A 14,687-nucleotide genomic window follows, 5' to 3' on the forward strand; every position below is an offset into this window, starting at 1 on the left:
CTGATAGGGTAGTGAAATATGGTTTCTTAATGGCTGACTAAGTCTTGTGTATGAGGGAGGATGAATGGTTGTGTGTTCTTAGACTCATGTTGCTGTCCAAATTCCTCTTGCCTCTTTTCCTAAGTCACCCTCCCAAGGGCACATTTCCCTTCTTTGTACCTTATTTTCCCCCATAGGTGATACCTATTTAAGGTTCCCACCTTAAATTCTATGTGCCTTCAAGTCCTTTCCACCTATTAAATGTCTTAATCTACCAGCATTTTCATGCATTTTCAGATATTTTATACATATAAACTTGGTCTTGCTAGAGATCATTTTATTATTTTAATTTATTTATTTTTTCTTGAGAGAGAGTTGCACACAGGGGTGGTGGACAGAGGAAGAAGGAGAGAGAATCCTAAGCAGGCTCCATGCCCAGCATAGAGTCCAACATGGTACTTGATCCAATGACCTTGAGATCATGACCTGAGCCAAAGTCAAGAGTCAGATGCTCAACTGGCTTACTGAAACTCAGGCACACCTAGAGATCATTTTAGGTCAATCTTACACCCTCTACTGAGTCACCTCTCTTCTCTTTCATGTTGCTTTTTCATATGGCCCTTGATGTTGACAAAAGCTTGTGCTGAAAGCCTTTGGATACTTTCATTCAGTTGTGGTGTTTTTTTGTTTTTTGTTTTTTCCCTAACAGTGATTATGAAGTTTTGAGTATTCTCTGTATTTTAATTATGCTAATGTTATATACTTTGTGGATTTTTGGAAGAGAGTCAAAGAGAGTTGGGGTTCCGAGAGGCTAGACTGAAGACCCACTAGGTGTCAGTACCAGAAGCCAATACTGATTCATAAGCCTGGGGTGGGAGTGAGGTGGTAGAAGGCCTCTAGGGTCAGGGAGAGCCAAAATATGCCTTCCAAGGATGGGTGAAGTTGAAACAGGATCTTTTTAGTCACTTTCTTGGCCACCACCATCTCTTGGCTAGACTACAGCACACTCTTCCTACTGACTAGTTTCTCTTACACCATAAGTCTATTCTGTATATAATAGTCTCTACATTTTATTATATTATTTTATTTTTTAATGTTTGTTTGTTTTGAGAGAGGGAGAGAGAGAAAGCCTGGAGGTGGGCAGAGAGACAGGGAGAAAGAGAATCCCAAGCAGGCTCCTTGCTTTCAGCGCTGAGCCTGATGTGGGGCTTGATCTCAGGAACTGTGAGATCATGACCTGAGCTTAAATCAAGATTAAGAAGCTTAACTAATTGAGCCACCCAAGCACCCATAACATTCTCTGCATTTTAAAAAATGTAAATCTGAAAACTTCATTGTTTCTGCAAATAAATCTTTGATAGCTTCCAGTTGTTTTTAAAATATAGACCAAAACTCTATACAGTCTGAAAGGCTCTACCAGGCATCTTTCTCTGGCTTCACCTCATATCATTCTCCAAGTCCTTCTTTATAATGTAACCATTCCAGACTTGTTTATATCTTCAACTACACCTTGCATTTTCTCATGTCCAAGTCTTTGTACATCTGTTCCTGGATCCAAGACGCATTTTTTTTGATACTTCATATATCTAACTCCTACTTATCCCCTGAGTCACAAGTTAAATGGTCTTTTCTCAAGGCAGTGTATCATTTTCCTTCCCATCCACACTTCATGTCTTCTTCTTACACATACTTAGCACCTAATACTTCTTCCTTGCAGTGTTTATTGCAACTTGTAATCAGATACTTATTTATGAAAATAGGTATCTAATGTTAGTCACAAATATTGGAAAATAATGTGTATATGTTCCATGAGGACATGGATCATGTCTGTTTCGCTCATCCTGTAGCACTAATACCCAGCACAATGCCTCGCACATAATGATCATTCAGTAATCATCAATATAATCAATAGTGATCACATCAATAAATGTTGATTGGCTGACCAAATGAATAAATAAAGGGGTAAATGGGCTGTTGGGGCCCTAGCCAAGTCTTAGAGGAATATTAAGGCGGGAGCCAAAGCAGCTGGGAAAACTAGACTATGGTGTCAGGGCTAATTCCCATTGTATTTACTAGGGTATCTCAGTCTTAGAGAAGACAGAGGCATCAGTTAGGGTAAGTGGGGAAATTGTGTGAAAACTGGGGTCAAAACCAAATCCCCATCCTGTCCATAGGGTAGTCTAATGGGAATAGAGTAAGAATTGTATGTACTACCCACGTACCTAGGGCTTCTTGGGTAGTGGCACAACTTAACCTAAGTCTAACAGGATAATAAGCAGCATCTACTGAAATATTTGATGCCTTGGACACTATGCTATAAGTCTCTGAATTAGAGAGACATCCTATAATTTCAGCAGACGGCTGAAGGATGGATATATAGGTGAGTCAAACTTGATCTAATCTTGAAATGGAGGCTATGTGTAGGTAAGTAGGTGTAGACCATGAGGCATTCCAAGAAATAAGGTAGGTGATAACGTTTTGGGGTTTTTTTAGTAAGCTGTGTGTTGTGGGTTGCGGTATGATGATACGGAGTAGTGTCAAAAAAACAGAGTACTGAAAGAACAGGAGTACAGCCAGTAGCTGAAACCAGACTCAGCATTTTGAGAACTTGAAGCAAGCTTCCCACTCTACTCAAATGGCTTTTTCCAACCCTTTCTCTGTTATTTGATTGATGGGGAAATTGAGCCATAGAGAGCAGCAGTGACTTGCTTTATATTGCTCAGCACTAGCAGAGCTTAAGTAGAAGCAGGTCTCAACAGAATCACAACAGTTAAGATATTAAATTCTTCTCCAAGATGATATATACCTGTGTCCAAATTTGCAAGTCTGGATTGGGGAGTAGGATGTGAGTGAAGTTAAAATGATAGGGAAAGGAAATTATATTGTACTGTCCCAGAATATGACACATCTAGAAGTAGGATATAATTAATGGAGATAGAACAGAAAATATACCAAATGTTTTTCCTTTTCCCAAAGCTTTATATAATCTTGGCACAAAGAAAGTACTCATTTCCTGTTTATTGAATGGACTGGGGACTTTGGGTATGTGCACACTGACCAGACTTTCCATATGTTGGGATACAGAATGTCTAGCATGTTCCTGACTTGCTTGCTAACAGTTAAATCATGCAGAAGGGCAAGAGAGTGACTTAGGACTTTGTTATTCTGTATCTAATTCTAACCAACAAAGACAAATTGGTTACGGAATTAAAGGTGTCAGGAACTTGGGAGAAAGCAGCCATGTCAACATCATGTTTGTGAGAGCCAGCGAGAGTCAAATATAATGAGACATGCACTCCAGATTATAGAAAACAGCTTTTAATAGATGCGGGGTGGAGGAGGTGGTGTCGGAAATGGCTCACTTTCACACATACAACTGTGGAAGGGAAGACAATTCTCAGAAAGTTGTCACAAATGACCCAATGAAGGAAAGAAAGCAGTAAAATATTGAAGCTACCCAGATTTCTTTTAATATGACACATTTTAAAGAGAACATTCCCACCAAAGACAGGTTAGGGTTCAGTACTTCAGGGATGAAGTGACGCAGAGGGAACATGATGTGCTGGTAATATTTGGTGTTTTCATCTGGGGTGCTGGCCATAGGTACGTGTTCACTTTGCAAAAAACTTGGCATACTTGGGATGCCTGGGTGGCTCAGTCAATTAAGCATCTGATTCTTGGTTTTGGCTCAGGTCATGATCTCATACTTTATGAGTTTCAGCCTTGCTGGGCTCCACCCTGACAGCAAGGAGCCTGCTTGGGATTCTCTCTCCCTCTCTCTGCCCCTCCCCTGCTAACAGGCAAAGGTATGTGGTCACACACACACACACACACACACACACACACACACACTCTCTCTCTCTCTCTCTCTCTCTCTCTCAAAATAAAGAAAACTTAAAAAAAAATGATTCTCTGTCTCCCTCTGCCTCTCTCTCTCCTCCGTGCATGCTCTCTCGCTCTCTCCCCCCCCACCTCAAATAAAAACTTAAAGAAAGAAAACTTAGAAAATTGTAGTTTAGGTTAGTGTACTTGTCTGTATGTATGTTGTACTTCAAATGAATGAAGTAATGCTTCTAAAGATTTAGTATATTTCCTTCACACATTATTTTTAAATGCTTATCTTTGCATGTTAGTTGTAGTAAAGATCATACTTTGCTTTATTCATTTAATATTTTCTTACATGTACTATTCCTTATTACATGGCACTCACAATCATTTTTGGTTAGCTTCATAATATTCCACTGTGTGGATAGACCACAACCTTCTTTACCATGCCTGTAGGGTTAGACTGGTATGTGGCACTTCACTTTCACTTTTATTAAGAACACTGGAACCAACATGTTAGAATATAAACCTTTTATATTTCAGGTTATTCCCTGAGAATATATTCTTACATGTGAAAAGATTATATTGACTCTCTTTGAAGTCTAGATCCCTATTTACGGATTACCCCCAGCCATGAAACCTCATCAGACTCTTGCCCATTGCTGTATGCAATAATCTTGCACAATTGGCAAGTTTCCTAATATAGCACTTGTAAAATCTTTTTTCATTATATTAATATAAAGAGATCCTTCTGATCATTCCTCATCTCTTGGTATGGCACCCACCCTGCACAGTTTCTGGGTGATGGTCATCATGGTGGTGTACACCCATGTGCAGACTGCTTTCAGTCCTCAGGAACTCGAGCTTTCTGTAACCATCTCAGGCTTCACTTCACTGACCCTTTAAACCAGAGAGAAGAAATGGAAGCCAACAAGAGTTGAACATCTGCTCTTTCTCTAAACATGAAAACAAAAAGTTAGTTGGCTCACTTTTATTATCATTTTCAAGTCTTAGCTCATTTGTTACTGACACTTCTTTGGCATCACATTTAGAGAGTTCTACTTTATTTTCATATTGTTTATTCATAATTTTTCCTTTCTGTCTTCTGGATGTCCTTTTGTAAAAAAAAAAAATTTTTTTCTTGAAATACAGCATTCTTTAAATATCACATGAACACCTCAGATGAATACTTCATATATTTGAGTCATTTCTGCATTTTCAAGTTTTTTAACAAAGCAATTGTTTATTTTTAAAAAGAGCACTTTTAAGCATTAAAGGAAAGTAAAGGAAACACTTGTTCCAAAGAACAAGTCATGTCAACCCAACCTTCTTTCTTTGAGAGAGTTCTTAGGATGATAGATTCCGGGAATGCAGTAGACAGAGCATGAGTATCTGAAGTAAGTTTGACCCTATTCTCAAGCTATTTTTGTGGAAAAACACAGCAGTAGGATCCAAGTGCATAAACAGTTGAGGAAGATGACTAGTTAGATAACCACCACAAATTCTGCTGAGCAATAAATGCCAACCCGGAAGATGGATTCTGGTACATGTCACAGAGCTCTATCAGTGCCATTTTCCAGGTTATCACTTATATTTATGATCTGTATAAAAATATAGAAATAATATTTTCAAAAATTTGCATGTGGTGAAGCATATAAGGACAAGCAATAGCAATCAGAACAAAGAAGATGGAAGTCAATAGCAGAAGTCAGTATATGACTTTGTACTTGAAGTCCGCATTCAACCACATTTGTGTATGTAGAAGCAGGCAGATTTTTTTTTTTTTTTTTTTTTTTTTTTTGCTAGAGGGAAGGTTAATGGCACATTCATCACGATGAATGAAAAACTGGGATGTTGACTATGTGAACAGAAACCCAGTATCACTAAGAAAAATAGAAAATGGTGATAAGGTAATCATATATTGACAAGACCACATGTAGACTGCTGCTTCATATTCTAGTCCTTTATCATTAAGAGGGACAAACTGGAGGATGTCCTAGGATAAGTATCAATATTGGTTCAAAGGACTTGAACTCTTATCGTTGGAATTGTTGAAGAAGAAGAATGTTAAAGGACGTGAGAACCATCTTTCAGTATCCAAACATCTCTCCTACACAAGCAAGGGCAGACTTTCTATGGTCTAAGGAACAGAATCAAGACCAACTGGGGGAGTGTCGTACTTGAGTTTGTTTAATCAAAGTGACAGTTTCTAGCATTCAGAGGTATACTTACAGAAGATAGACTCTGCTGTAGACATTAACCGTTTCTTCCCTCACTTAAGTTAGGCATTGCCATAGGACTGCTTCTAATCAATGAAACTCGAGTCAAGTAAGTATAGTTTCTGATACAAAGCATTTAATTGCCACTGCCCAGCTCCAGCATTCTCTTCTCCTGCCTCAGTGAATAGTGAAGCTTGTGTTAAAATGGAGGTACCGGCCTTGGACTCTGAGTGACTACAGTGGTTATAGTATCCCCCAACCACCACTACTACCCCACCTCAGACCCATTCACGCACCTACATTGGACATGTTGGTTTGAGTGGGAAATAACACCTTTACTCTTTCTCGCCTCTGCAATGCATGGGTTTTGTATTTCTTCATAACCCTGATGCAATATTGTGATCTCATATAAGAAATATATTTTTAGTCTTTCAGATGACCAAAATATATTTCTCATATGTATTTGGTGTTTATCCATGGCTTCAGCTTTCTAATCCTTAAGAATTTCCTAAGTGTCAATGGTGATAAAGGTGTCTTTTGGTATGTTAATGAAGGTGACTCTTGGACCCCACTCAAGGAGGATGCTGGTTGCCAGGAAGATCGACTTCTGATTAGATAGTAGGAACCTTGCAGTTTAATTTTACACGTTCATATTGACTGGGACCTTGTCAAGTATCTGTTTCAGTCTGTGCAGATAGATGCATTATTTACTTATCAGCATAGTTTCCCAAAGATACTGTCGGTGCCATCTACTAACACATGCCACAGTATACCCATCTAGTATCATTGTTAAAGTCGTCGTCCTGTGCTGGGCAGTTGTAAGATTTGATGTTTATAAGCGGTTCTGTCTGGGAAGAAGCTTATGAGGTAATGGGAACCAGGAGGTGAAAGGTACAAAGTATGTACGTATCCTGAAAAGAAATGAAGAAATGGAATTAAAAGGTGAATACAGGGGTGCCTGGCTGCCTCAGTTGGTAGAGCATGTGATTATTGATCTGCGGGTTATAGGTTCAAGCCCTGCACTGGGAGTAAAGATTACTTAAAATCTTAGAAAAAAAAAAGTGATTCCAATGGGGCAAGAAATGGAAAAGAAACTTTATAAATTCTAATTACAAATACATATGCATGCATATATATGCATATACATAGCGTATTTTTTCTTTGTATAACAAACTAAGCCCACAACTAATTAATTGGAACCTCACTTTTGTTGTTCACAGGAGACCAAAATCAACTGCGTTCGCCTGGCTACGAAAGGTATGTTGGCATGTCCTTGTCTGTCTTCAGCCATTTAAGTATTTCTCCTTCTAGCCACACAAAGTTTAAGCAACAATTACTAAAAATAAAGGAAAGAATTGTTTCTTTTCAGTGAAAAATTGTTATTTTTACTGGAGTCATTTGCATCTAGGTATTAATATATATCTATAGTATATATTAATAAATACATATATCATATATTAATAACAGTGCGTAAAACATAGTAAGAGCTCAAAACATACTTGTTGAATCAGTGGATAGATGGATGGATGCATGCATGGACAGATAAACGGACTGACAGACCCATGGACAGACAAATGGACTGGTACATTAATCACTAGAGTGATGAATTTAAATTCACTCACATAGTCTTCTACTATATATTTTCATTATATTTGGGTTTGTGCTTATGTGGGTATTTATTGAGCATGTATCTTAGACCTATTTTCTGAGTTCTGTGCTTTTTTCAATTGGGTTTGGCTTTCACAAACGAGGTGATAGTGTCGGTGCCTTTAATAATGAGAAAACAAACACTGCATTGTTATGTAGTTGGCATTTTCAATACTTATCCCCAAAACTAAGGCAGCATTGTTCAGGCTCATCACTTTTTTGTTTTCCTAATTATAATTGAATTGCCTGGCCATTTCAATTGGTACATGTTTCTGTTTATTACTCTTTAAAAAAAAATCAATGAATGGTTTGTTATCATTTAACCTATTACAAGGTTGAGTGGTTAGAAATCAGGTTTATCTTTTTGTTATAGAATGGATATTTTTAACAGCTATTTTCTCCATATAAACACATGAAAATTGGACAGTTCTGTTGTTCCCTGCATTTATTGACAGTATATATAGTTACATAGGATGCTTCCCCTGAGATGACAATTATAAATAGACATATAATCATAGATATAAACCGTAGACAAAGACCGTGACCCAAGTGCATACATAACTATGTGAATATATACATGTATGCACAATCATACAGAGGAAAATGCATACATATGTGTGGGAAGAGATAGAGATGAGGGAGTGGGGGAGATAGAAGTAAAGGAGGAAAATATCTATGGTTATTTCACAAAATCTACCCCAAGACGTATCACTCTTGTCTTCCATAACTTTGAAGAAAAGCATCTCAGTATGTACACTGAAAGGGGAAGATGATACAAGAGGAAGGAGAAGACAGAAGCACCAAGGACTCACTGTGATAAGAACCCCCTCTGAGTTCACATAAGTCATGAGAGGCCGGCGTGTCCCTAACTTGTTCTCTCTCAGGAACTCAGGCTACTGGACAGACAGAGATAAACTACTCTTTGTGAGGCAAGGAGAATTGATGGCCTGCAAACAAAAGTGACACAAATCACAGGCCTTAGCAGGCTTTCCTGCTGAGGAAAACAGATAATCCAGGTGGAAGAGCATCATCAATTGGGTAGCGTTAGAGCTCCAGACTCAAGCAGGACAGCCAAGTGTTTGCTGCATCCCATTTAAAGGGGCAGCGGGGAAGGAAGAAAACATACAGGGAGACCTCCTTCACCCACCATGGCTCCCCTCTAGCTCTTGACTTCTAGACAAAGGAGGGGTTGACGTGCCCTCCATTGGGGGGAGGGCGTTGGTATTCTAAGGATACCCTCTGGGACATAAGCCCCCCTAAAGGGTACTTTGTTGGATCCTATTTTCTAAACTGAGAATTGGGTTGGATGGGCAAGAGATACATATGGGGACTTTGCAAGAGAATAATTAAAACTACTTCTGGGGCAAGTTCAGGATCCACTGTCCTCATAGTCCTAGAGACCCCGCACACCGCACTTCTCTAGAGCTGTATCGCTGACCTGCAGTAGAACTGCAGTGGCCTTGAAAGAGCTAGAGAGGAAGACTTGTACCTCTTCTAAGCATAAGGATTTCTCCGCCCGTTTGATTTGTAGGATACAGTCTTCTTTAGTGGGGGTGTGCACATGCAACATGTGGGTATGCGGAGGGATGGGAACAGTGAATGAATGTGGATTCCCAGATGACCGAGCCCTAGTAGGGCAGGAAGGAGTCAGGAGTCAGAGGTAGATTCCCAGACACCCTCACTTTCCAGGTCTCTGAGGGCTGGCACTTCAGCCCAGAGAGGCATGGCTCTCGGAGCACCTGGAATAAGACAGAGAACTGGGCAGTGGAAGATGCCAGTCTCCCGGAGCCCCAGAGAGTCACCCCTCTCAGCACCACCTCAGAGAAGAGGATGCTTGGTGAGAAAAAGCCGAGAAAGGACAAAGGAAAGGAGACCTGTGTTTGGTTGGTGTCTACTCTGTGCCTCACATTAGCCTTGGAGCATCTGGGGTTGATTAAAGGGAGACCCTCTCTAATTCCATGCACTCTTCATGAGGACTCTGTAGCAAGGATCTAAGGCCAGGAATCAATATTCGGCCCATCTCTTTCCTGAATCAAATTTCCCATTTTGTGGGTTTGCTAAAAACACTATTCCTTTTAATAGAGAAAAATAAGATAATGGGAATTCCACAGGCATTGGCAGTTTCTAAAGTGCCAGTGACATATTGCACTGGCCACTCGGCTCACTGCAAGCACTTGACACCTTTTTGTCATCATGGCACCTTTTTTTGGGGACTGCCAGATCACATGTGCAAACTCAAGGCCACTGCTCCACTGATGTTTTTGTCCCTGTCTCTGGGGACTCCTGATGGTGTCTGTGGTCACCTCTTGAGTCCCACAGAACAGAAGGGCTTCCAGGGAGAATGTAACAGTCCCTAGCACTCAGGCAAGGTCTTTCTGACCTGACCCCAAGCCCAGTGCCTCTTCTGTTAGATTGCACGCCTGGCTCCAGCATAGGGCTCTAACCCTTGTCTATCTGCAGCATTCCTGTTAGTCACCTGAACTCTAATGCAGCACTGCCCAGTTTGGAGGGTTGCAAAGCAAGGGACCTAAAATAGTTTTCTGTGGCTGCTGTACCAAAGTGCCAGCAGCTGAGTGGCTTAACAACAAAATTTCTTGCCTCACATTCTGGAGGCTGGAAGTCTGAGGTCAAGGTGTCAGCAGGGTTGGCTCCTTTGAGGACTGTGAGGGGAGGATCTGATCCATGCCTTTCCCCTAGCTGCTAGCAATCTTCGTTGTTCCTTGTTTTGCATCTTGACATAATATTCTCCCTGTGGGCATCTCATGTCCAAGTTTCCCCTATTTTATAGAGACACTGGGTACTGTTAGGTTAGGAGCCCACCCTACTCCAGGTTGACCTCATCCTAAATTAACTAATTACATCTACAAGGACCCTATTACCAAATAAGGACACATTCTGAGGCCCGGTGGGGTTGGGATTTCAACATATGAATTGGGGGATGGATGCATAGTTCAACGCATAACAGGACCTGTGCATTTAGGGGCGGTGTCTTTGTGGTTTCCATTGGAGCCTTTAATTGTTCATTACTCACAGTATAATTCCAATGGCTTTTAAGTGTGTGCAAGGAGCAGGAACCAGCCCTGTCAGAGGGGGGCCCTGGCAGTGGGCTGAGGTCTAGATTTGGCTTCTGTTCCCTTGGGAAGCTGAGTGAGGCTGCTTTGGGCAGAGGAATTGCAGGTTCTGTGGAGGGAGCCCTTGGCAGAGGGTAAATACAGTGGGCCGTCTGCACATACACGATGGCTGGGTCTGTGGCAGCAGGACTCTTCTCAGACCCTACATGATGGTTTATCATCAGGTCCTGATCTAGTCATGTTTCTGGGCCCTGAGCAGGGCCTGCTCTCTGGCACAGCCACCAGCCCTGGACTAGGAAGATCTCTGATGAGGAGCTCCTTGGTCTTAACTACTAACTTCCCCATTACATTTTGCCATGACAGAAGTTCCTGGCACTCCAAAAATGCCCACTGAAATGAGTAAATGCATTTGAAGCCAGCATCTCACTGCAACAAGAGTCAGAGACCTTAAGAGTCTCAGTTGATCTTCCTGAAACTCCAAAGCACTATATTTCAAGTTATCCCATCTACCCATTCACAGAACATGTTTTTTAACATTTCTACTGTCAGTGGTTTCATGATAAACCTGTTCTTTGTAGTAAACGAAAAGCCCTTACTTGCAGTCTTTGTTGATCTCCAAAGTATAAATATCCCCACCATGTCCAATATCAAGTTACCAATGGTTTAACAACTGGCTTGCAAAAAAGTCCAGAGTGTTTAAAACCTGGCTCAGCAAGCTAATACAAGCCAGCTCCAGTACACCAAGGCCTCAACCACCCAGTTTGTTAGAGGACCAGATGATATAGTAAACGTATAAGTGTTGTATTTACTGCAAGGTGTTTTGGAAAAAAATATTGTAGTCTGCTCAGTACCTTGAAAGGAACTAGGAAGGGTTTTGTGGTGAGCCAGCAGGCATGGTTCCTATCCTCTAGTGTAGAAACAGACCTTGCATGAGTGATTTTAACAGATAATAGTGGATTATGATTACGATCAATGCTTCCAAGTAGAAGTGAAATGTACTGAATGGGGACTAAAGTATCATTGGTGCCAAAGCCCCAGGCAGTAATGGCATGTATGTTCCTGGGCCATCATCCAGGGCTCTGCTTCTCTGGGACTGGTGCAGTATGGGAGACAACCCTTCCATTACCTCTACCTCTACCCCTTCTCAACTAACACTGGGAATTACACAGTATCCAGAACCTCAGACTGTGAGAGGAGCCACACCCCTAGCCCAAAGCCCATGTAAAGAGCCAAGATCCCTATATGTAGAGGATTTAGTGGGTAGGGATTTGCATATCACCAGAAAACCACAAACTGAAGGCACAGCTAAGGGACTGTGAGGTGGAGTTTGATATTTGCTAGTAGAAGGGGTGATTCTAACATCAGGACAGGCTCACCTCAAAAGCGTTGAAAACAGTCTTTTTCATTGATGGAAGGGTATTATTGCCTCATATTCACATTCTTTTTTATCTTGTTGCTCAGCCAGGGGTTGCTTGTTATTAACTTTGGCTAGAAATTTAAAGGATTAGAATATGAGTTCAGCCATAGTAGGGAAGTGGAATTTATCAATGAGTAGATAAAGGGAAATGGGAGCTGTCTTAAAACAGTTTCCCGAGAAGCAGAACCTGAAGCAGGGATTTGGGTGCATGTAATGTATTGAGGGAGGGCCCTTGGAAGAAATCTGTAAATGAAAGAGGGAAGTGGCTAGGTAAAGAGAAAATATTAAGCAAGAATCTGTTAAATAAATGCAAGCCTAGGCTAGATGCACGTGTAGTATAAATTTCTCCAAAGTTGTTCTGCTTTGAGGCAAGAAGATCAGGATTTCTGCCTCTCCCCCTGTAACAATGAGTCCTTGGTACATCCCCCTTTCCTCACCCTTCTCCCTCTCCTCCATCTCTCAGGTGGCTCCAGGGGAAATGGCATCACTGAGCTTTGGCACAAGTCTCTGGAGAAAGTCACAGATGTGAGCCCTTAGTCCCAACACCCACAGCAGAGGGGGGGGGGGGGGGGGANGGGGATCTGGGAGTGGCACCAGTGGCCTCCACCACATTGCTCTTATTATACAGAGGATGTGTTTCATCATCGGGTTGAGGGATAGGAAAAAGCTTATGGAATTGCTTCAAATTCAGGAGCTAAAAGAAAATCCTAAAAGCCCTCTGCTTGGCACACTCTACCCTGGGAATTTGTTTAGAGCTATAGAGGGAAAACTTCAGCTAATGGGCAAATAAGCATTAAATTTTTGGTTTAGAAACAGAATTATTATTATTCATTCTCCCAACGGGAGGGCAGTACAGAGATAACAGTGAGGTTTCATTTGTGTAGTTAAAACAGGAATTGTGAGATAGAGCAAGTAAGCAGGAGGTACATGTAGACCCATCAAGTAATGTTTACCTCATATTTGGAAGATGGGGGATGGGCTCAGTTTCAGAACCAGGTTGAAGATGGAAGATGAACATGCTCAAAGAAGATAGAGCATGTAGAGATGCGGTGGGAGACTTAGACTTCCAAGGTGCTGAAGCTTAGGCTGGGGGGAAGGGGGCAGGGAACAGCCTTTCCTGTGGAAGATGATTATCCTCTGTGGTGGAAGGTGCTCCAGGCTGTTTATGCCTTTCTGACTCAGAGCAGGCCAAAGGAAAAGTGGTTTCTGATCTAGAACCATACCAGTCAGTTTCTCCTCCAGAAACTGATGTCCAGTTCCACCCAGATCCCTGTCCTGTCTGTCTTATTCTCCCCTGCCTTCCTCCATTCACTTTGCTACTTTCTCTTGCCCGTGCACCCTGCCTCCCCCAGATTTCCCGGCGTGATCTGACCCCTTACTACCTTTCAGCCTCTCCCAAGCTTCTATCCTCTTACTTATCATATTCTTCCAACTTACTGAGCTCCTTCTAACTTCAAGGCCTTTGCTCATCCTGCCCCCTCTGCCCAAAATTATCTGGCCACCATATGTGCCTGCTAAACAGGTAAATATCCTTCAAACTGCAACATAGACACACTTCCTCAGAAATAGTATATCCCCAACATTTTCCACCTGAAATCATACCCTGTGCTGTTTTTCATAGCATTCATTTTGACTTGCAAATATGTACATTTTTTTGTTTGCTTGCATGTATAGTGTATATCCCAGACACATTCTAAGTGAAATAAAAGGATTTTGCCTATTTTGAGCACTGTTGTGTCCCCAGATTCTAGCATACTTTGGTGCTCAATAAAATATATTGAATTAACAAATGGATCAATGAGTGGATGGATCAGTTGATTAACTGATGGATCGATGGATAGATGGATGGATGGCAAGCTAATGGGTTATTCTTTCATGGCCTCTTTTTTTTTTATTTTATTTATTTTTTTTAAATGTTTTATTTATTTCTAGGAGAGAGAGAGACAGCGTGAGCAGGGGAGGGTCAGAGAGAGAGGGAGTGACAGACTCTGAAACAGGCCCCAGGCTCTGAGCTGGCAGTCAGCACAGAGCCCGACGCGGGGCTCGAACCCACGAACCGCGAGATCATGACCTAAGTGAAAGTCGGACGCTTAACTGACTAAGCCACCCAGGTGCCCCAACTTTTTTTTTTTTTTTTAATACAACCTACTTGTTAGAACTGTTCTCTTGCAAGGTAGGAGTAAAAAGGAACAAGATAGAGATCAACTCTGTATTCTACAGTATCCACTCACAGGAAGGCCAGCTAGGCTCTGCTTGGGTATTTGCTGTCATAGGGACCTCAGTACTGGCCCAAAGAGTTCCTCCCACCATGGGAGGACACTTCATTTGGAGGGAGCCTCAATACCATGAGCCCATATTGGCTCCCTGTTAATTCTGCCAATGTGTTTTTGAGGCCGCATAGATCCTGTCTGCCTTTCCTCTTTCCAGAAGATAAAATTTGCTTTCTTTGACTTTGTCCCCCTGCCCCACTTAAGGTCAAGCAGGTACTTGCCTGTCTGCCCTCTCCCTATTGGAACCTCTCTGGCCACC

General features: G+C 41.6%; 1 protein-coding gene across 1 annotated transcript in view; it reads left to right on the forward strand.

The window, feature by feature from the left end:
* The window catches only part of PTPRT (protein tyrosine phosphatase receptor type T), a 703,891-nt gene that overhangs the window by 496,311 nt on the left and 192,893 nt on the right, over positions 1-14,687 (forward strand). The window contains exon 12 of the mRNA XM_077778839.1: positions 7,244-7,280. Coding sequence (XP_077634965.1) covers positions 7,244-7,280 — 37 coding nt within the window. The remainder of the gene's footprint in view (positions 1-7,243; positions 7,281-14,687) is intronic.

Source organism: Crocuta crocuta, unplaced genomic scaffold (assembly GCF_008692635.1).
Source record: "Crocuta crocuta isolate KB4526 unplaced genomic scaffold, BGI_CrCroc_1.0 scaffold248, whole genome shotgun sequence".
In the NCBI taxonomy this organism is placed as follows: Eukaryota; Metazoa; Chordata; class Mammalia; order Carnivora; family Hyaenidae; genus Crocuta; species Crocuta crocuta.